The sequence below is a fragment of the Apodemus sylvaticus genome, chromosome 13, assembly GCF_947179515.1.
Source record: "Apodemus sylvaticus chromosome 13, mApoSyl1.1, whole genome shotgun sequence".
Classification (NCBI taxonomy): domain Eukaryota; kingdom Metazoa; phylum Chordata; class Mammalia; order Rodentia; family Muridae; genus Apodemus; species Apodemus sylvaticus.
Window position 1 is genome coordinate 31,539,269 of NC_067484.1, and position 22,672 is coordinate 31,561,940.

The following is a 22,672-nucleotide window of genomic DNA, read 5'->3' on the forward strand; positions in this document are numbered from 1 at the left end:
CCAGGTGGTACACATATATGTGTGCGCGCGCGAGTGTGTGTGTGTGTGTGTGTGTGTGTGTGTGCGTGTGTGTGTGTATGTGTGTGTAGTATATGCAGGCACATTTGTCCATGTGTAGAAGTCAGAAGAGGGTATCAAGTAATTTGCACTAACACGCATCACCTTATTTCTTTGAAACAGTCTCTCATTGGATCAGGTGCTAGGCTAGTGACCACCAAGTCCTAGCAGTCCTCTGCCCTCTCACAGTGCTGAGATTACAGCTACACTGACCACACCTACCTTTTTACATAGGTTCTAGGCATTTGAATACAGATTCTTATGCCCAACCATTAAGAGCTTATCTGCAGAGCCATCTCTCCAGCCTCTACTCTGTTTGTAGTACTTGATTTATGTCTCTGTGCTTAAGAAACTTCAGCTCACACTGTGTTTCTCTACTAAATCTTTTCTTTCAAGAAAGCAGAAGGCAAGAAGACACCCCACCACCACCCCTCCATACACATGTATACCGTACAGCGGAGACAAGCTTGAATAAAGGGATGATAAAGATATCAACGTGACTGGAGGAGGCTTGGCAAAAGGGAGAGAGGCAGAGGAAGTTGGCAGGCTGGGACAGCCCAAGTCATGGTGGCCTCACAGGCCGCAGTGAGGTCAAGCACAGAAAAGACACGGGAATGGCAATGCCTATCCGTCTCAACTCACGAGTCCTGTGGGATTTATTTCCCCTTCTTGGGGAAATTCTCTAGAGATTCTGCAGAACATAGTTACTAGTTGTCAAATAGAAAGGATTCTATGATCCAGTCCAAAGCAAGAAGTGAGTTGAGATGTGATTCCACTTCTTGTGGGAGGGTTGGCTGGGGAGTGAGTCAGAAGTTCATTTCCCAGAGCAAAGCCCTGGCAAGGGACACCCCATTTTCACACTGGTCTGACTACACCTAAGAGGTTTTACAAGGACGGTCGTGAACACCTGAGCACATGCGTGAGTGCACACCCCACCCCACCCACAAACAAGGGGACAATGTTTAACAGGCTAATTTAGAAGTGATGCCTTCTTTATTAATTGCATTAGCTATTTTAAAGTAAATCCAAGTAATTTGACTACCTATAAGAAAATGGGTTTTTAAGCTTTATTATTTTGGTGTTTCATTATTTTGCTAAGGGATAATACTCTGTGATTCAGACCCATCAGATCCAAGCTGGCTGTTTACATGGCTCTGGAGGGTTTACTTTCTGATCATACTGTTTACAGAGGACAGAATATCAGCAGGCTGTCCTCTGCTGTGGAAGACAAAGGTGTTTTAGATGTGCAGTATTTTCTAAGAGAGAAATTTTGTGCACTAAACTATAGGGAGGAAAGGGCCCACAACGTCAAAGGGTTAAGACTTAGAATTTACAGTCTTAAAAGCTCTGTGAGACCCCTTGAGGAGATGAGGTATAGCTCACTGTGAGCAGGAATTTAGAGATTATGTTGAGTATGTTAAGATTCAAGCCACCTATTGAAAAGCAAAAGTGAAGATGGGAGCTAATGTTTGTTTTCAGTTGGAGAACACTCCAATTGTGGGGTGAAGTTTCTACAGTGTCTATTTTTAGTCTTTCATGTCAAAGCTATCTGAGTAGCACTTTAAAAACAGATTAGTGATAGGGAAAATAGAATTTAAAATAGACAGTGAACATGTTATATAAAACCCACCAAAACCCAGGGTATCTATTTCCATTCACTCTTAGGGATGGTGGCCTAGGTCTGGTATGATGGTATGTATATACTTGGCCCAGGGAGTGGCACTATTAGGAGGTGTGGCCCTATTGGAATAGGTGTGTCACTGTGGGTGTGGGCTTTAAGACCTTCATCCTAGCTGCCTGGAAGCCAGTATTCTGCTAGCAGCCTCCAGATGAAGATATAGAATTCTCAGCTTCTCCTGAACCATGCCTGCCTAGACTCTACCATGATCCCAACTTGATGATAATGGGCTAGACTTCTGAACCTGTAAGCCAGCCCCAATTAAATGTTGTCCTTATAAGAGTTACATTGATCATGGTGTCCATTCACAGCAGTAAACTCTAAGACAGAAGTTGGTACCAGGGACTGGGGTATTGCTGTGATAGGTCTAACCATGGTTTTGTTTGGAAGAATGTGGATTTGGGGACCTTGGATTTGGAAAGTAGTGGGATGCTTTAAGTAGGACTTCATGGGTTATTCTAGTAGGAATATGGAAGACTTTGTTCTTGAGAGTGATCTGAATTGGGTGAACCTGGCTCACGTCGTGTCAATGGAGAATTTCAATACGTGGCCTAGAGACTGTTTTTGTGGTGTTTTGGTGAAATTTTGCCCTTGTTTGAAAAGTCTGCCTGAAGCTAAGGTGAACAGACTCAGATTAATTGCATTGACAAAGAAAGTCTCAAAAAACACCCGTCGTAGACTTTGTTCTCTGGTTAAGTCTCATGAAGAACATTTTAAATAGTCATTGCAAGCTGAGAAAGGAAAATATAAAATATATGGTTTGAGTATTAAAGGGACACCAGGAAGAGACATGGAGCTGAATCCTGTGTTCAAAGATATTAAATTGAATTAATGGAGTAACGACCTTGGGGAAAGATCCCAGCCAGTTAAATTTAGGTCCAAGCATGGCCCTACATACCTTTAATCTCAGGAGGCAGATGAGAAGATCTCTGAGTTCAAGGTCAGCCTGGAATAGAGCAAGTTCTACGTGAAGAAAAACTTAAATCCAGGCTTGGTGGACCACACCTTTAATCCCAGTGCTTAGGAGACTCTAAGCACCAAAGGCTAAGCATGCAGATCTCTAAGTTCAAAGTCAGTCTAAGGAGCAAGGTCCAGGACAGCCAAGCTTAGGCAGTGAAGGAGTTGGGAAACACAAAACTGGTGATAATGTAATAGAACAATGGGGCCATGTTCCAGCTCCAGCAAGCTGCAGAACTCAGCAGTTTCAGCCATGTGGCTCTGGCTTTAGAGTGAAAAATAAAAGGGATTACTGGGACAATTAATGCTGGTTAGCTTGAGCTAAGAAATTAGCAGTGATTAAGAAGAGATCAGCATCACTGAGGTGAAATCTTGGGAAGTGTTTTCTGAGAGCATGAAGAAGCTGTGTTCCAGAGATAGCCGAGGTTGCAACACATGCTGCAGCTATACTTGGTAATGTGTAAGAGTCACCCAGGTGGTACCGGTTTTGAAGGCATGAAGGGGTCATGAAGAGCAGCTGAGGCTCAGCACTGTGATAGGCCAGGGAAGGCCATTGGTGAAGGTGCAGCCTCAGTTGCAATTGATACCCAGGACTGAAAGGGTCATGCAAAGGAGTTGAGGCTTGGTACCATGAAGAGAGCCTATAAGAGGCTATTGGTGAAGTCTAGTTGCAGCAGAAGATCCCAGTGTATTGAAGATGCCAGAACCATGGGATGATCACCAAGTACAACTGCAGCAGTAGAGTGGGTCAACCTGAGCTTAGAGTGCTACAGAGGGCAGAGCTAGAGCTGTGACGCCAGCCCTTTAGAGGAGCCCAGAAGATCATGTGTGGATCCCAGACTTTGAAACAAGAAGCTGTAACATTGAAGTTGCCTTGGATACCACAAGATGTTGAAGATGCCAGAGCCATGGGCTATCTGCTGAGGAAAGCTGCTAACAGGGAGTAGAACTAGACTAGGAGAAAGAAGTTCTTTGTAGTCAACAAAGAAAAAAAGGAGTTGGAGATCTGAAAACTGCTTTGACATCAGACATGGAGATGCAGAGTTTGGAGTTTGCTCAGCTGGTTTCCCGTCTTGCTCTGGGGATCACAGTCAAGTGGATGAATCTTAAAAGAGACTTTAAACTTTGGACTTTTAACATTGTTGAGACTGCTATTGACTATGAGGACTTTGGTAGTTGGATTAAATATATTTTTTACCATATGCTATGGGTAGGTTTGGCTGTCATAGACTCATGTGTTTAAACAAGCCCATGGGGGCTAGGGAGTGCAATGTAATGATTTGTATATGCTTGGCCAAAGAATGGCACATTTAAGAGGTGTGGCCCTGTTGGAGCAGGTGTGGCCTTGTTAGAATGGGTGTGTCACTGTGGATGTTGGCTTTAAGACCCTTATCCTAGCTGCCTGGACGTCAGTATTCTGCTAGCAACCTTCAGATAAAGATGTAGAACTCTCAGTTTCTCCTGAACCATGTCTACCTGAATTCTGTCATGCTCCCACCTTGATGATAATGGAATAGACTTCTGAACCTGCAAGCAAATCCTAATTAAATGTTATCCTTATGAGAGTTCACTTGGTCATGGTGTCTGTTCACGGAAGTAAACCCTAACTAAGACACCTAGGAAGACTTGTTTCTGCTGAGAAAATAAAGATCAAAAATTACAAATAATTCCAGTCCCCTCCCCAGCCCTTTAATTGGAAATGTTCGACCATAGATTAAACCTTCCTAATGCTACGATCCTTTAATACAATTCGACATATTGTGGTGACCTCCAACTATAAGATTACTTTCATTGCTACTTCATAACTGTAATTTTGCTAGTTATGAATTCTAAAGTAAATAGCTGATATGCAGGACATCTGATATTCGATCCCTGTGAAGATGTCGTTTGACTCCCACCCCCAAAAGGGTTGCAACCCACAGGTGGCAAACCACTGGATTAACGTCTTAGCTACACTCAGTTCTTACCTTGACCTGATAAAAGCCAGAGAGGATGTCCTGTCACAAAACACTGTCGGAGCTTAGCCGTGTTAGTGCAGATCACCAAGGATGTGCACTGTGTATAAGGAAAAAAGTGCACCGGTACATATTAAGGAATTCCCTCTCATTGGTTCCTATCTCAGTGTCCAAAATATCCTTCTCAGGAAGAGGAGCAGCATTTCCATGGAGCAGAAGCTAAGCAAATCTTCCAGTATAAACTCAAGACCATGGCTCGCCTTTTGGACCCCCTTGCCTGATTCGTGAGTTTCTGTGTGAAACCCCATTCCCCATGAAGTAAGACAAAGATGAACTGATGTTCAATTTTTGCAATGTTTGCCTAAGACTTAGGAGTCCAGTGAGATAAAATATGGATCAAAAGTATTTCTTTTGCTTCATAAAGCATTCAGAGGGTTGAGCCTCACTGGACTATTTCCAACAGGATATTCATAGTCTGGGGCAGGGATGTAAAAATTCCACAGCGGCCTTATAATCAGTTGACTCCAATTAATGTAATTGAAATGGGACTGTTGATGAAGCCCTGTTGGGTAAATAATTTGAACTTTAGTGAATGGGAGCATTGCTCAGAGGTAGTTTGCTGGCCTGACATGCACCAAGTCCTGTTCTCAATCTCCAGCTCTGGCCAAAAACACAATACAATTTAGAAGGCTAAGGAGAACAGGGCAAAGATGGGTGGGGCTTCTGTCCCATGAAATTAGCTGAGTGTATTAATCATAAGGCAGAGGGTTGCATCTGACCGTGGGTTTTAGTAATCGGAACCATCTGCCTCTGTACTAAGAGTTTGCCCTCTAATCCAGCTTACGACTAGCAAAAGCACTCTCCCCTGCCACTGTGCCCTTGGACAGAGGAGGCTGCGCAAATCCTTTGCTCCTAAATGTGTGGCTGTGGTTGAAAATATTTGGAGGTTTTGCTTTGGTTTGGTGGGGTTTTTGTTTTGTTTTGTTATTTTTGTTGTTGTTGTTGATCTTTGACCGGGTTTCAGTTCTCCGAGGCCGAGACAATGGCTTTCTTTGTGAAAAATATGATAAGTAACCAGGTAAAGAATTTAGGATTTGGAGGTGGGTCTGAAGAAAAGAAAGAAGAAGGAGGCACCTCGGACCCTGCGGCGGCTAAAGGGATGACTAGAGAGGAATACGAGGAATACCAGAAGCAGATGATTGAAGAGAAGTGAGTACCCAGCCTTTGCTGCCCTGCAGAGCAAAGGGGATGGTGCATCCTAGTGCATACCTTCAGTGCCCGGGCTGACGGCTCTTGGCTTCTGAGGAGGCCCTTCCTTTGACTCCACCTCTAACCCCATGAGAGTTGGTTCTGCTGAAGCAGAACCCTGCAGCATCCCTGCCTCTGGATGCTACTGATACAGATGGAGGTGAACCACACTTGTGTGACTCTGTCCACCATGCTTAACACAGCTTAACACTTAGCGCAACTTAACAACAACAAGGGCGCTGGTAGTTGGCCTTGATGTAATTGGTCAAGATAAAAACCTGCAGGTTGTTTTTAATCTTTCTGATTAAAGGGATTGGGTGACATGGGTGTGGGTATTTGGTGGCATCATCAAATAGTACACTTTAAGGCTTGGGAATTGAATTTGCATGCAGTTGTTTTCTTCTTAAAAAGAAAGTCAGAGGGAGTAAAAATAAATATGTAACCCCAGCTAACAATATGCATGCTGAAGTGTTCTGGGGAGCTGGGGGGAGTTTTTCAGCTTTAAATATTATCAAAAAGTAAGGTGAATAAATGAACAGAGAGAGGGTAGGCATGTGTTAAAACATGAGATGTGAACTGGAGAAGCTCGGGAATTGAAATGTGGCTTTCAATCTGAAGTTATTTCAACTTTCCTATTATGTTTGAAAGCATTCTTAATAAAATATTTAACAGAAAGGACTTGCTTCCTACCCATACCACAAGGCAATGGATGCATGGCCTTTTCCTGTTTCTTTCTCTAAAAAACTCAAAGGTTGAATACAGTGTTATGTCGGGCCTGTTCCAGAATGTTCTGGAGGTAGAACCAAGTCAAGAACACTTGAGCCCAAGGCACCTGGTGATCAACCATTTTATCTGATGCTTTGTTTCACGTGTATCCCATCTTCAAAGTCAGTTTTTCTTGCAATGGTTAGGATTTCTTCCCAGCTTGAAGTAAACAAACAAACAAAAACAGGAGCCAAATTCACCTAAAAAAATGAAGACAGGATTTATGTTCATGCAAAGGCCTAAAGAGTCCACAGCAAAGAGCTTACCAGGCCTCCCTCGGGTGTACAAGAGAGCCACGTGTCTACTGAGTGGCCATGGGCACTCTTTTGAACTCTTGGCATGGTTCCGTCCCCCACAAGGCTGATTTCCTGACTCCTTAGCAGGCAGCTTTTACTCACAGAGAGCCTTCTATGACCTGGACCACAGCCCCAGTGGAATGTGGCAGCCGATGGCCTTCAAGTTCACTGGTTATACTTCAAGCCAGGCTTCAAATTTCAGTCTTTCTCAGTCTCAGCCCCACCTTCCCAAAGAAACTTCATTTTACCCATTTGGCCCATCCCAACACAGCCATTTGACAGTGCCTTTTGATAAGCTCAGCACCCATCATGCACCTCTGTGGGCAACCGAGGAAGGAGGCAGTTATTGCAATTTTTGCACACATTCCCCAAAGCTTTACGCTTCTGCATAGATAATCATGACCCAGGGGAGTCCATTTCAAGTCAGTCTAATCATGGATCCAACTAGGTCTGTGGTTTTTCACCTTCCTAATGCTGTGACCCTTTAATACAGTTCCTCCCTCATGTGGTTGTGACCCCCCCCAACAATAAATTATTTTTGTTGCTACTTCCTCACTGTAATTTTGCTAGTTATGAATCGTAATGTAAGTATGTAAGATATCTGATGTGTGATTCCCAAAGGGTCCAGACTCACACACTGAGGACCACTAAAGTAGGTCATCCCTAAAGCAGGTCCCCAGTCTGGCTGACATGGTGAGAGGAGACACTACTCCATTCTTAGATAGTGTTTCTGATGAGGGGACACTGTCTAAACATTGTCACCGGAACCTGGCATCAGTGACAACAAATGAACAGAAACAACTTAGTGCCCTATCTCCAAACATCACAGGCAAAGAATATCTCAGTCCAGGAATGGGAAAGCTTGGTTTTTGCTTCCTTACAAGCTCAGGAAGGGGCTTATGGGAAATGTAGCTTCCCCTTTAAAAAGTTCTGAGACAACAGACGAGGAACACAAGTGAAATCGTCCTTCCTCACGGGTGATGCTGAGGCTCAGGGTCCAGGACCACACAGTCCGTCTGCAGTCCTCCCCTGATGCTCTCCGTTTACTTCACAAAGACATTCCTGGACCACCTGCCTGAAGACTTAGCGGTTCAGAGTTCTGGAGGTCGTAAGGAGAAGCAATTATCAGGGCTTGGAGGGGAAAGTCCGCATTTCCCCAAATGTCAGTGGTCAGCGGCTATCAAGTGTGTCCGAGGGTCCAGCTCCCTGAGCGCCCTGGAATGCGGGTGGCCCTCTATCTCCTATGACCCTGTTTCCTGTTCTTCACTCTTTTTAGGATGGAGAGAGACGCTGCATTTACTCAGAAAAAGGCAGAGAGGGCATGCCTAAGAGTCCACCTCAGGGACAAATACAGGCTTCCAAAGGTAAGAAAGTATCCCATTAGGTCTTAATAATAAAAGACGGAGAATGTTTGGTTATCAGCGAGATCACAGTGATGCTTGAGTGAATGTCCTAATTTATATACATGCTCTGGTTTGGAAAAAAAAAGTGTTGAACTAGGACTTCATGTAAACAGTTTAATGTTTATAAAAGTGATTCACAAAACCTGATGCTGATAAATGAGGGGTGTGTGTATGAGTGTGTGTGTGAGAGTGTGTAGATGTATGTGTATATGTGTGTGTGTATTTGTGTGTATGTGTGTGTTTATTTGTGTGTATGTGTGTTCATGTGTGTGCATTTATGTGTGCATGTGTGTTCATGTGTGTGCATATGTGTGTGTATGTGTGTTTATTTGTGTGTACGTGTGTGCATGTGTGTGAATGTGTGTGCATGTAAATGCATGACTCATGTGAGAGCACTGTGTGTATGAATGTGGGCATGCATATATGATGGATCAAATGTGGTCAGAAGACTGGCTTGCTGTTGGTTCTTATTTGCGACAGGGACTCTTTGGTGCTACAGAGCCTTGTCCATCCACGCACAATGAGTACACTGTCATAGCTGACACTTTTTAGAGTTCTTTCTAGGTGTCAGGCATTGTATTCCACATGTGTTGATTCACTTGGGGCCCATTTTTACCTCCATCTTATAGCAGAAGATGCAGGCACGAAGCAGAGCCCTAAGCCAGGGCCTGCATCCTTGAAGTCTTGCCTCCGTTTGGAGGGGCAGTTGGTCTGTCTATTTGGAAGATGATAGAGTGGTGGTGACTCTGACCTGGCATCTTCTCCTCCGTCTCGGACCTTTTGAGAGGTGGCTGTGGTCCAGTGTGTCTCTGGCTAGTTGAAAGAGGGTGTACTAACACACTGTGGCACGTGGCTCAGAGATGCTATTCCAGGGCTTGTCTCCAAAGGGCAGAGGGAGTGGCCCTGGGCTATTCTCCCTCATGTCTTGTGTTCCCATCCTCCTCACTTCCTGAGGAACTTCCTAGGTCCATTAACTAGCCTGCCTTTACTCCCTAAGATGGGTGTTCAAGTTTGCATTCTGAAAGTGCCTTCTCTCTGCAGAACCTCACAGGTCCAGTACAGTCAATGTAAAAGTCCTCCCAAATGCAAACCCCCAAAACGAGCCGCATCCACGTCTGCATGGGTTAAAAAGGATAACAAAAGTCTTTTCCTCCATGGGTCTCCTACAGATCCCTAGAAAAGCTAATTCCGGAATCTACAAGCACTAAACAAAGTGAAGCATCCTGTCTAGGCAAGGTCAAAACTGCGAATGCCAGCAGCTTAGAGTCCATCCTGTGGCAGCTCATCAAGATTCTCTGGGAACAAAACTGTTCTCAGGAAGAGAAGAAAAACACCCCATACATCCTGTGAGTCAGGAAAGTCGCCCCACCCCACCCCACCCCCCGCATCCCATTCAGCTTTGTCACTTTTCTCCACTGTGCTTGCAGTTTTAAAAAAGAGGGAACTGGAGAACCCTTCCCCCTCCAACCTCCAACCCTCCCCTTTCAATCTCATCATCAGGTGAATTTCCCAATATTCTCTGGGCTGAGTATGACCTGCCCTATGCAGGCAGCCTGTGTCTGAAATATGATGCTAAATAGAAGTCCTCAGCAGTGTACTTCCCTGCGATGGATTAAAGCTGCACAAATATTGCTTAGGATGGAGCAGATGGGGCACAATTTAAACATATGAGAGAGAGAGAGAGAGAGAGAGAGAGAGAGAGAGAGAGAGAGAGAGACGCATGCATACAACACAGATGCAAACACACACAGGGACAAGCACATACCACACCACACACATAGACACCACACACACATGCAGACACACCCCTACACACAACACACACATACAACACACAAATAGACATACACATACACATACACACATACATACACAGAACACACAGAACACACCACACACATAGACAGACACACACCCCTACACACAACACACAAATAGACATACACATACAGACACACACATGGACAGACATAAACAGGCACATGCACACACAGAGAGACACAGGGACACACATACCACACCACACACACACACACAGACATCACATATACATATAGACACACAGAGACAGACATATACAGTAACATGCATGCACATACACAGACACACATATACACAGGGACACACAGACCACACCACAACACATTATACACATACCACACAGATTCACACTGACACATACACAGTCTCTCTCTCTCTCTCTCTCTCTCTCTCTCTCTCTCACACACACACACACACACACACATAGACATCACATACACATATAGGCACACAGAGACAAACATAACAGTCACATCCATGCACATACACAAACAAACATATACACATACACAGGGGCACACAGACCACACCACACTGACACATACACAGTCTCTCTCTCTCTCTCTCTCTCTCTCTCTCTCTCTCACACACACACACACACACACACACACACACACATAGACATCACATACACATATAGGCACACAGACATATACAGTCACATCCATGCACATACACAAACAAACATATACACATACACAGGGGCACACAGACCACACCACACTTACACATACCACACAGATACACACTGACACATACACAGTCTCTCTCTCTCTCTCTCTCTCTCTCTCTCTCTCTCTTTCTCTCTCTCTCACACACACACACACACACAGACATCACATACACATATAGGCACACAGAGACAGACATATACAGTCACATCCATGCATATACACAAACAAACATATACACATACACAGGGGCACACAGACCATACCACACACACACTATACACATACCACACAGATACACACTGACATATACAGTCTCTCTCTCTCTCTCTCTCTCTCTCTCTCTCTCTCTCTCTCTCTCACTCACTCACACACACACACACACACACACACTCATCATCCACACATGCATCTTTCACAAAGGTTGGGTTTTTGGAGGCTTCATGTCTGACAACATTCTGTCATTATTTGAGGCTCTAAGGAAGGGAGGTCTAAAGTCCAGCTCTGCCAGGAACATGGAGCAACTTCTGAGCCCCTCAGTTTCCTCATATATAAAAGGAGGACAATGATGCCTAACTTTATCCAATGTAGATAAAGCAGAAGACCTAGTACAGCACCTGGTCAAGTGGCAGGATCTCACCGGGTGTAGGCGTGGTGATCAGCGACTACAAAAGTGCCTGATTTCCTGATAGAAACAATCAGGGTCTAGGAGACTCAAGGTAAGCACTTCCGGGTAGTCATCAGTGCAACAGCTAATGCCCCTGAACCAAAGCATTCATCGTCGCTCATCCCCTTCTCTAGTGGTGAGGTCATTGCTCTTGCTCACTTCCAGACTCAGGTGGGGGAGCTTGGGTTTAGCAGCAGAGTCTGGACTCTAGACTCTCTTCAAAGACTCAACAAGCCCAGTTTCTGTGCCAAGCTGTCCTTTGGAACCAGAACTCTCCATTAGAAAGGATACAAAGAAATGAGTTATCTTCATGAGATGTTCAACTTCTGTGCTTACTCTTTGGAAAATGGCGGCCACCCTATCTACATAGTCAACTGTTTGCCCAAGCCAGCTGGCAGCAGAGGATGAAGGAATTGGGAAAACCACAGCACAGTCCCAGTAGTTTTTATTGTGTGTCTTACCCACGCTCACAAGCCCTTCCTGCTAAAGCTGCCTCGATGTACAAGGCTTGGAAACAATTGTTTCCTCTTTCAGTGTGTGCACATGTGTGGAGGTCAGAAGATAACAACCTCGTTGGTTATCATCTCCGCTTGTTTGAGACAGTGTCTTGCTTATCTCTGCCTATCCCAGGCCAGCTTGAAGAGCTTGTGAGCTTGTAGAAACTGTCCTGCCTCCACCTCCCTTCTCATCACAGGAATGCTGGCTACAAGGCCCACACTACTGCAACCAACTTTACCTGGGCCCTGGGGATCTGAACTCCGGTCCTCATGCTTGTGTGGCGAGTTCTTTACCCACTGAGCCCTCTCTCCATTGCACCACCTCATTGTTTGCATGAATCCTGCAAAGGATCCCCAGGAGGCCATTTAACCCTGTGTTGTCACTTCACTATACACCTGAGGAAAACCTCCCTTAGCTCAGGAGAGTTAAGGAAGTTCAGGAAAAATCAAGATTTGGTGTGCCTAGTGAGCTACAAAACAGGTTACAGCTCAGCCTTCCCGACCTTGAGAAAGAACAAAATACAAAAGGACTAGAACACAGCCCCCTGCACCTATAGTATTGGTGTCTGGTCTTTCAGCTCCCAAATAGCTGACTGCAAAGTCTGAATTCTATCTGGCTTAAAACTACATTAAAACATATGGCTAACCCACACTGCCCCATTGGCTGCCTCTTTTAGGGACAAGGCTCTGAGTCCCACTCCCAGGAGCACCAGAAGGTCCTCTGCCTTCTTGACCTCTGATGGTTTGCAGGGACCTCCCCGGCTGCCTGAGCTCCAGGTACACAGATGCGAATTTCAGTCCAGAACGCTGTGCAGCCACAGTGGTTTGGCGAGCGGCCTTTCGGCTGGGAGCCTCCCTATGGTGTTCCTCAATTATGGTTGCAGTTTGTAAGATTGACTCTACAGGGTGTTTTAAGAATTTCTCAGTGGTGTGAGAAACACCGAAAACCCTGCCGCTTGTGATAGGATTGCCTGCTTCCTGTAAAGTCTGTGGAACTGGAATCCTGCACGGCTCTCTGTGAAAACAGTACTTAATAGAAACTGAAGAAAAAAAAAAAGATCAAATGGATCATATCCTACTTAGTCTGTGCAGCACCAGATGCAACTCACTTCCCAGCCTCAGTATTCTCAGCCTTCTCAAACCTCATATTTGCCATGGAGCGGAACCCTTGGGCGCTCCCTCTGCCTTCAGAGTTACATGTCCCCTTTCCCCCTCACTGATAAGGTTCAGGGGGCAATAGTCACAAGAAGCCACAAGAGTCAGAAGCAGTTCTGGAGATCAGCACCAGGACAAAGGCTCCAAGCTCCCCCCAAAAGAGCAGCTCTGGGTGGTGTCACCTGCAGACTTGACCATAGAGCTCACCCCAGAGGCCACCTGCATGGAGGGTCCCCAATGCCAGGCGCCCCCTGGTGGTAGTCATCTGAAGGACTCTTCCTGTCCCAGAGCCCTACCCGTGGGCTGGTAACAGCATTAGGACTCTGTAAAACACATGCCTGGATGACAGTCTACCCTTTAAACACGCATCACTTTGCTGTCGAGGTTGAAGGTGTGCATCTTAAATCTTCCTGTGGAACACTAAGAGAGAGTCTGTTTTTAAACAGCTGGGGTGATACAGTTCTGCAAGGACATTAGTTGGAGATGAGCTGACAGAACTGGAATGTCAAACTGCAGAACATGGGGGAATGAGGTAGGGGAGTTCCAATGGCCCTACTTTTGTTCCAGTATTGTCGCCAGCCGACCTGTGGCTGCTCGGCTGGGTTTGCCACATTAGAGGCGAATCTTCCGCTTTCCTTGGCCAGGAGAGCCCTGTCTTCCTACTGGAACCTTAGGCATGGTCTCAGAATACCACAGTCAGAATCCGAGATGGAGACTTCTAGTAGACAGAGACCCTGGACTGGAAACGGTGTCACTTTCCTGTTCCTTGACCCACAGTCACCGGCTCTGTGGTAGAGAATGTCCAAGGCCCCTAGGAACCTAGTCACGCATGCTTCCCATGTAAGGTCATCTGAGGAGCATGCCGCCAAGGACTCCCCACTCCCACAATCACTAAATTCTCTTCCTAGACTAGATCTAGGTTCCAGGATGGCCACCATCCTTCAGTTCCCTGGTACCAGCACTTAAGGAGTTTTTACTTTTTATTTGTTTGCATCTAGGGAAGGATACACTATAGGTATAGGTATAGGTCCAGACTACACACATAATCATGGAAAGCATGTAAAAGGTAAATGGAGAGGTTTGTGAAAGATTACAAAGCCTACTGGAACAACAGGGACACTTATTTTTCATTCAGGATCTTTCCGTGCCCCTGGATCTCCTCATGCCTTCTCTAAACTGCCAGTTCTCCCCATAATACGAGACATTAGAACTGAACGGGTTCTAAGAAAATGGCCCTGGGCAGAGAGAATGAGGTTCTTCTGGACTCTAGTGAGCACCTAACTGTCACTCTGAACCCCACAGCATCTGTAGAATGAGCAGCCCCGTGTTATCTGATGGCACATGCGGAAGGCAGGCCGTCAGAGCAGAGAGTGTTAGCAGTCTATAGGGAACTGGACAAGTTCAACACACCCTTTCACTAACAAGGACGCTGGGTTCTTCATTCACAATAGCCTTCGGTCACCACCACCATGATTACATAACCACAGGAGTCAATTTAGACCCTTTCCCTTGGCCAAAGCCAAACAGGGGGGAGATCTGAGAGAAATGCCTTCCCAGGAGCTGTCAGGTTTAATGAGGACGGCTGTGTCACATTTAGGAATTAGAACTGTACTTTCTAAAGAAGTTTACTTGGCTGGTGTTTCCTAGGCAAGAGAGTTTCGCTCTCTTATTACCTACCAGCTGGAAAAAATGAAAGTGACTCTTAACAATGCAGAACAGAGGCTTTTGGACAGCCACTGTTAATTGCAGTAGTTAGAGATGTCGTCAGATGAATGCAGAAACCACGCTTCAGCACTCCAAGGGATGGATATGTATATATGCATCTGTGGGATGGATATATGCCCACACATCACACGCCCAGCCTATGATGGCTTCCTCTAGCCCATTGGAGGTTTCAGATGCCTAGTGTCATCCACGCTCACGTGAGGTGGGGCCAGCTCTATCAGTTAGCTGCTGCCCCTTGCTCTGTGCCCTCAGTTTACCTTTTGCAGACTCCCATAGAGGAAATCGCCTCCATCCCAACTGAAGCAAGCAAGCACTGCTTTTCACCTTGGCTGGTCTGGTTCCTGCCTCCAGGTTCTGTCTTTGTTGAGCGCTGTGGCTCTCAACCTTCCTAATACTGCGACCCTTTCGTACGGTTCGTGTCGTGGTGACACTCCAGCCATAAAACTGCTACTTCATAGCTGTAATTTTGATGCTGTGATGTTATGAATTGTAAATATCTGATATTCGTGGTACGTGATATGCGACCCTGGTGGGGGTCGAAGCCCACAGGTTGAGAACCACTGTTTTAGCATGTCACTGGTCTATCCACACACTTCCTTCCTGTCTGAGCCCCTTCTTTTCTTAGCACGGGTGGTCACTACTGCCATGCAGTTCCTTCTCCTCTGTTTACCCTTTTCCTTCTGGTTTCCCGCCAGATCTATTTGTTTTTCTCTATAGGTTACATTCCCCCATCGATGCCCATTTTCTAGAATGTTCCAGCATGCTCCCTTGGCCATCTCCCTGGAGACTCAAGTCTGGCTCAAGTCTGTACATTCCTGCTTGGTGGCTACATCTGGCTGTTGTTTTCTGCTGCCTTCTACATGTTGGAAACTCTCAGTTCCAGCTTACATCTTTTCCCAAAATGTCACTTCCTGGTCACCTCAGTGGGAGAGCAAGCTCACCCCCAAACACCTTACTCCTTACCCCACAAACATGCTGCACTGCTGGCTGTCATGGTCACCCACGGCCAGGTTGGTACACAGAAACCACACTCGCCTCTTCTGTTTGTTCTAGCCGCCATTCTTCGCCTTGTGTGTACTCTCAGCTCGGCCCTGTGCAAGCTACAACACTTTCCATCACTGTCAGGACAGCAGCTCTGAGCCTGGAGTCAGAGGTTTCCAAAATGTAGATCTGTTCTTGCTCCTTCCCTGTCTGTTTGAGTTTTCCCCAAAGGCTAACTATGCCTTTTGAAAGAAATCCCAGCCATGACTGTGCCCTGCGTGCCCTGCCATAGCTTTGTGGCTTCTGTCTTCCTGGTTTCACTGCAGGTGCTCCGTGCCATTCCACACTCCCTTTCCATTAGAGGACATTGCTGATTCAGTGTTGCCTCTTCTAAGACTTCCCATGGCTCCCTCTCCAGCTGAAGGATGGATGGAGTCATCTTCTCTGGGTTCACCTACTTTGGTGTCTATCACTGGTGTTCTCAACCTGTGCGTCGGGCCTCCTTTGGAGATTGAGTGACTCTCTCACAGGGGTCACCCAAGACCATCAAAAAACACAGATAGTTACATAATGATTTGTTTGCAGTGGTAACAAAATTACATTACAGTTGGGGGTCACAAGTAACTGAGTTAAAGGTCGCAGCGCTAGGAAGGTTGAGAACCACTGCCTCATGCCATCTTAGGACCCGAAGTATTCACAGCTGCCACATGCTTCTCAACAAGAATGACGTCATCTTTGTCCCTGTGCCTAGCATGGACCAGGACACACAGAAGTTGAGGACACATGAGCACACACAAGCATGAGAGAGAAGGAGAGAGAGAGAGAGAGAAAGAGAGAGAGAGAGAGAGAGAATATTACTGCTGATTGAATGGTTATTGGGAAAACAGAAAAAGAATAATATATCATACTCAAAAAACAACATATCAGAAACTGCAGAAAGAACCTGTTATAAAAAGTATATTCAAATACATTTTCATGCAGAGAACAGAGCTGGATTGGACATTACAGTGTTGTATACAAAAGAAACGAGGGTGGGGGTGGACTACTTTATATTATAGTTAAAATGTCATATATTTTCTAATCCAGTAAGTGAGATGTCTTAAATAAAGCCACAAGATTCTTTCTAAAAAGTAACCAAGCCTTGTCCCCAACCGATTCAAAATGTATATGTAAGTCAAGCTAAATTAATAAGAGAAAAGAGCACCACAGTGTGCCCCAATCCTATTAGCAGAATTGTCAATCTGGGTCAGTCACTGGAGAGCATGCTGTCCCCCTGCTGAGCCGCGCGACTTAGTTACACCTGGCGTTTGTCTGCCCCATGAAGGGCGCTGCTCATTATGAAAGTCTCTCAACACAGCCGTCTTTAAATGTGTCATATCATAAATGCCACTAGAAGTTAATTTAGAACTTGCTTCATTCAAAATATTTACATAACTCTAAAGATGGCTCAAGGCTCCTTCCAAGTCTTTTTAGGATTAGAGGTCCTTGGAGCTTCCGCAGGGCCTGAGACACAGAGCCAGCTTGTCTCCAGCAGCTGCTTCAAGTGAAGTCCCCTCCCCTTGTTTCCCTCCTCCCCTGAGCCCCTCCTCTGCCTGTCCTGGTTCCCAGTGCTCCTCCTCCTCAGCCCCCCCTCCCCAACAGCAGTGGACTGACTGTCCCAAGGGACAAGGCAGCTTGAGGCACAAAGAAGCAAGGTTTCCTCGGCCACAGCACCCTTCTCAAGCCTTCGGCTGCCCTGTCAGAATGCCAACACGGAGAGGCAAAGCAGTTTCCCAAATCACACAGCCTGTGTCTGGCAGAGTGGGACCATAAACTGACCTGCTCCTGCAGACCTATTATCCTGCTGGGCCACTCTGGTAGCCAAGCTGGATTAACAACAACAATAACAAAAATGGCATTCCCAATAAGGGGTGTCACTGGTCTGGTATTTTCCATGTACTTCAGGCTGACCTTGAACTGTTGGAAATCTTGTAATCTCAGCCTTCTAAGTGCTAGACTTATAGGTATAAGCCACCACAGCCACAGGAAATCACACACACACACACACACACACACACACACACACACACACACACGATATGTTCTTCATTTACATTTCAAATGTTGCCCCCTTTCCTGGTTCCCCCTTCCCCCTGAAAATCCCATAAGCCATCTTCCCTTCCCAAATCAACCCTCCCCCACTCCCCTGCCCTGGTATTCCCCTACACTATGGCATCAAGTCTTTCCAGGACCAACAGCCTCTCCTCCCTTTGGTGTCTAACAAGACCATCCTCTGCTGCCTATGTGTCTGGAGCCATGGGTAACTCCATGTGTAATCTTTGGTTGATGAATCTCTGCAAGCATCTGCCTTATAGGACCTCGTTTTCCTCAGTTGAAGATGAGAAGCTTAAATAGGTTATGTCTCCCAGCTTCCAAGGTTCCTATGAGGAAGGAAGAGCCATGCGTGCACAGCTGCTTCCTAGAAACTCAGATAACTTCCCACTTTCAACCAACACTAAAAACTAAGGACCTTTGTGGGAAACGGCAAACCCAGGGCTCTTCTACATTCTGGGTATGCTGAGGCGGCCTCCTCAAGAGCAGCAGGGGCAGCAGCAAAAGCAGCCTGAAACACCAGAGGAGCTTTCCCAACCATCTCCTCCCTCAGAACCAGGCCTGGGGCAAGCAGCCTGTGGCAAGAAGTCACTACTGAAGGTGATGATGTCCTAAGTCAGGAAACATCTGCCCATCCAGCTGTTTGGTATATCACACACCCAAAATAAATGAACAAGCCTCAAACAGAACCAGATCTCCCTCACACCAAACAGACATTTGCTGAGCCATACTCAGCCTCATGAAGGCAGAATCATCAAAGATGGCATTCCCCAGGGGGATCCCAACATTCATCTCCCCTGGACAAGGTAGATAAGGGGGGGGAAGCCATTAAGACAGTCTCTTGGTTACCCAGAGTGATAAGAGGAAGGTTTTGTGCTGAGATGGGCCAGGGAGTTGGAGCTGGCCAATCCTGTCCCTTGTAAGGAGAATAGGTTTGGTGTTTCACAGAACCGAGCTGGTTGGCATGCGCGCACACACCAACCTCCCACCCCTCCCCCAGCTCCGGCTTCTAATACGTGGACCTCTAGGCTAGGCCGAAGGTGGTCACTCTGTCCAGCGGCATTCTGTCCAAGGCTATTTGCTGGTGAGTGCAGAGATTTTATTCCCAAACCAGGACCCCGCCCCCAGGATTGTCTTTTCAATCATTTGCATTTGATTGGGGGATGCAATGTTACTCCCCCAACTCCTCCATCAGAAATACACAGAAGATAATCTTACTGGGGAGCTTCCCTCTCCCCCCACCACTACCTCCCACCCCCCTTAGGATAGGTAAATAAAAACAAATGGAAATTCGAGATTGCCTGGGAGCCCCTGGGGATTAACTAATTACTCTCACAATGCTTTGAGTAGGAACTAATTAATCTGTTAAGCTCCAGGAGGGGCTAAGTCACCTGCCAAGTGCAGGCTTGCCTGGGCTGCAGAAGCTGAGTTGGAGGTCGACAGAGAGGGCCAGTAGGAGGACCATCTCCCCACAAAACATCAAGCCCCTGCCCCCGAAGCTCATTCTACCACCAGACTAGCTGTCACTCTACTTGGAACTAGATAACTGAGGCTCCAGGGAAAAGTTGTCCTTCCCCACATCTCCAAGGCTCTCCTGATGGAGATATTTGGAGCTCCGGGAAGACTGCAGCCACCTCATCTTTCTAAGCCCATTTAGAGATGGAGATTAAATAGTGCATGCATTATCCTGACGTATCTCCCAGACCGTGGGGCATCCAATCTGATCGTTCTTGCTCTGCCTCAAGGTGAGGGGCATTCCCATCTCCATAAGGTAAAGACTTTACTCTGCAGATAACTAATCTGTCTCATGTCAAATCAGTGTGGCTTGATTCAAACTAATGACCACTAGAGGTTTCATGAGTTATGGTGGCAGAAACAAGGCCCATGAAAACCTTCAGGAGTGGGTTTGCCTACCACCGCTTTTTCCTAATACTCCTGAACTCCCTTCTGTGCCCTTGAAATAAAGTTATAGTTTGCTATATGTTGCTACCAGATTAGTCTGGGACATCAGCTACTATGAACCATTCCCAGGGGACCTTTATTAGCTTTTTTTTTTTCATCACTAAGAGCTCTATATAGCATAAGGGCAGGAAACCAGGCACAGCGCACTTGGAAATCCTGCTACATCCATGGAACATGGCAACGGAGCCAATCAAACAGCATGCCAATGAGGACCCTCCCCTATAACACACATGGGCTACAGGACACACTAATCTCCAGGTGCTGGGGGCCACGGTCAGGTTAGACACGATTCTGTGTCCCCGAGGGGAACCCAGTGCAGCAGAAGGAAAGGAAGGAGCAAGTGTTAAGCCTGGGTTGCCACTAAAATGTACAAATTGAAAGAATGGAGTCATAGGTGGTCACTGTCTACTCAGATGCACCCCCTACAGTGGAGTCTACCAAACCCACAGGTCATGGCATGGAGCCAACAGGCTCTGCAGAATTTATAAAGGAAGGGAGCTCTGGAAGGAGCTGGAATGAACTTAGCTTCTGTGCACATCAAGAGAGGGCCTCTTGGGCTGCAGAGATGGCCTTGTGGTTGAGAGCACTGGCTGTTCTCTGAGATCACTTGTCTTCAGTTCCAAGCACCCACATGGTAGCTCACATGGTGGAGCATGTAACATCTAGTGTCCTCCTCTGACTTCCACGGGCACCAGGCATGCTTGTGCTTGTGAAGGCCACAAGGTGACTCAAAAACATCTTTAACTCCAGTCCCAGCTACTGCATGTATGCACACGATCCAAAGATATTCATTCAGACAAACATCCACATAAGAGGGGGCAGACAGAGAGACAGACAGAGAAACAGAAATGTAAATGGGGAGAGGGGAAGGAGGAGAGGAGGGGGAGGGAGGGAAAGAGGGAAGGAGAGAGAGACAGACAGACAGAGAGAGAGAGTGTGTGGAGAGGGAGAGAGAGAGAAAGAGAGAGAAAGAGAAGATTGCTTCTGGACCTTCAGTAGATCTGGGCTAAGATGGCAGAATTTCTATTTGTAATAGGGTCCTAGATGGTGTCAATGCTGCTTCTTCTGGGAACACAGTTGGGAAATGTTTGGGCTAGAAGTCTCTGGTCAGCCCAAGTGCCTGCCGCTCTGCCCTGTACAGGGTCAGGGCCACTGTACAACAGCTAAGCATGCTGTTCGCCGCTCATTCCTGACAGTCTTTACTTTCACGCTGTGTCTACATTTATTCAGCCACTTAACCAGTGGTCAGTTTCAGAGTTATATATCTCTATGTGGTTTTTCTTAGAGTGAAATGGACGAGACACAAATCCAACTGGCTGGGGATGATGTGGATTTGCCAGAAGATCTCCGAAAGATGGTAGATGAAGACCAAGATGAGGAAGAGGAGAAGGATTCTATCCTCGGGCAGCTGCAGAACCTCCAGAACATGGACTTGGATACCATTAAAGAAAAGGCGCAAGCCACCTTCACAGAAATCAAGCAGTCGGCAGAACAGAAGTGTTCTGTGATGTGAGAGGTGGCAGGCCAGGTGAAGGGAGAGGGACAGGCTGCCTGCAGGGATCCGGGGCTCCTGGGGGTGGGGACGGCCAGCATGCATTATAACTTAGCACATATATTTAGGGAAGCCACGATGATGAAGCTGTCTACCAGCATGTAGACAACAATTTGGTCCCAGGCATGGCACTAATCAGCCCTCATAGCACGGAACATGTTTCCCTTTAGTTATAGCCACGAGTAACTAAGAAACATCAGCCATGAATTATGGTGTGGGGCCATCTGGTTAAAGATCTTCAGGACAGCCAGGAGGAGCCAAACATTTCCTCTCCATCTTTCTTCCTTGGCGAGCAGGGTCTCATGGCATCCAGCCATCAGCGTGATACCAGTCACCTACAGAGGAAAGGCTGCTCGCCTGGTATCAAGACTACAGGTGACAGAGCAATCAGATATCACACTGCTTTTTACTTCCAGCATCCTTGATATCCATGATTTTTTTTTTCTTAAAATTGACTCTCAGACACTGTGCAAGGCATTTTGGGTTTCTACAACCAAATATCCTACATTTGTATCATAAAGGGAAGAAAGACTTATTCAGGGTCATGGTTCAGCAGGTCCTGTCTATGGTTGCTTGGCTCTATGGGATTGGGCAGAAAACCATGGCAGGAAGGACAGAGGATGGAGAGGCATCCAGGAACAAGACATGCACAGTGATCTACTTCCTTAAGCTAGGTCCTACCTCCTAAGGTTTCCAGGGCCTCAAAAACAAAATCACTAAATGGACACTTCATGTTGACCACCCCAAGTTTCCCAATGCCATTTGTCACTGTCCCAATGAAGACTACCAGCTGGAGGACAAGCCGCCAACACACGATCCTTTGAAGGGGACATTCCTTATCCAAGCTACCGCAGACATGATTCAGTCAAGTGGCAGTGGTTCTCAGGATTATGGCCAAAGATGAACAGCACAGGCAAAACGTAGACTTTACCAGCCCTCTGCACTGGGGGTGGGGGTGGGGCATCAGCAGGTGCAGAATGACCTTGAAGGCAGCCAAGTTTAAAGTTGGGGAGCACGAGGACAGGTATTGCTACTTGTGAGTAGAGGACATTCTTTCTGTGTGAACTCTGATAGCAGAGGGAGCAGGGGGTAGACAAACAGCAGCATACCTCAGTACGCTGTCATTCTTTGTCTTTTTAGCTTTCCCCCTCCCCCATCTCTTTTCCTGTTGCTCTAAATCCACCCTTCAGC

The 22,672-nt window shown here is 46.5% G+C and overlaps 1 protein-coding gene across 1 annotated transcript; it reads left to right on the forward strand.

Moving 5' to 3' along the window:
• The first annotated feature begins 5,689 nt into the window (after nt 1-5,689).
• On the forward strand, nt 5,690-21,442 carry Cplx4 (complexin 4). The gene is made up of 3 exons (XM_052156099.1): nt 5,690-5,856; nt 8,233-8,320; nt 21,215-21,442. Exons 1-3 carry the CDS (start codon nt 5,690-5,692, stop codon nt 21,440-21,442), a joined length of 483 nt encoding a protein of 160 aa, XP_052012059.1.
• Nucleotides 21,443-22,672: the final 1,230 nt, after the last annotated feature.

Excerpts from the sequence above, each read along its gene's own strand:
- Cplx4 (XM_052156099.1), top strand. The coding sequence starts at position 5,690 with ATGGCTTTCTTTGTGAAAAATATGATAAGTAACCAGGTAAAGAATTTA. Across the intron at positions 5,857-8,232 it reads AAGCAGATGATTGAAGAGAA|GATGGAGAGAGACGCTGCAT; the intron begins GTGAGTACCCAG and ends CACTCTTTTTAG. Across the intron at positions 8,321-21,214 it reads ACAAATACAGGCTTCCAAAG|AGTGAAATGGACGAGACACA; the intron begins GTAAGAAAGTAT and ends GGTTTTTCTTAG.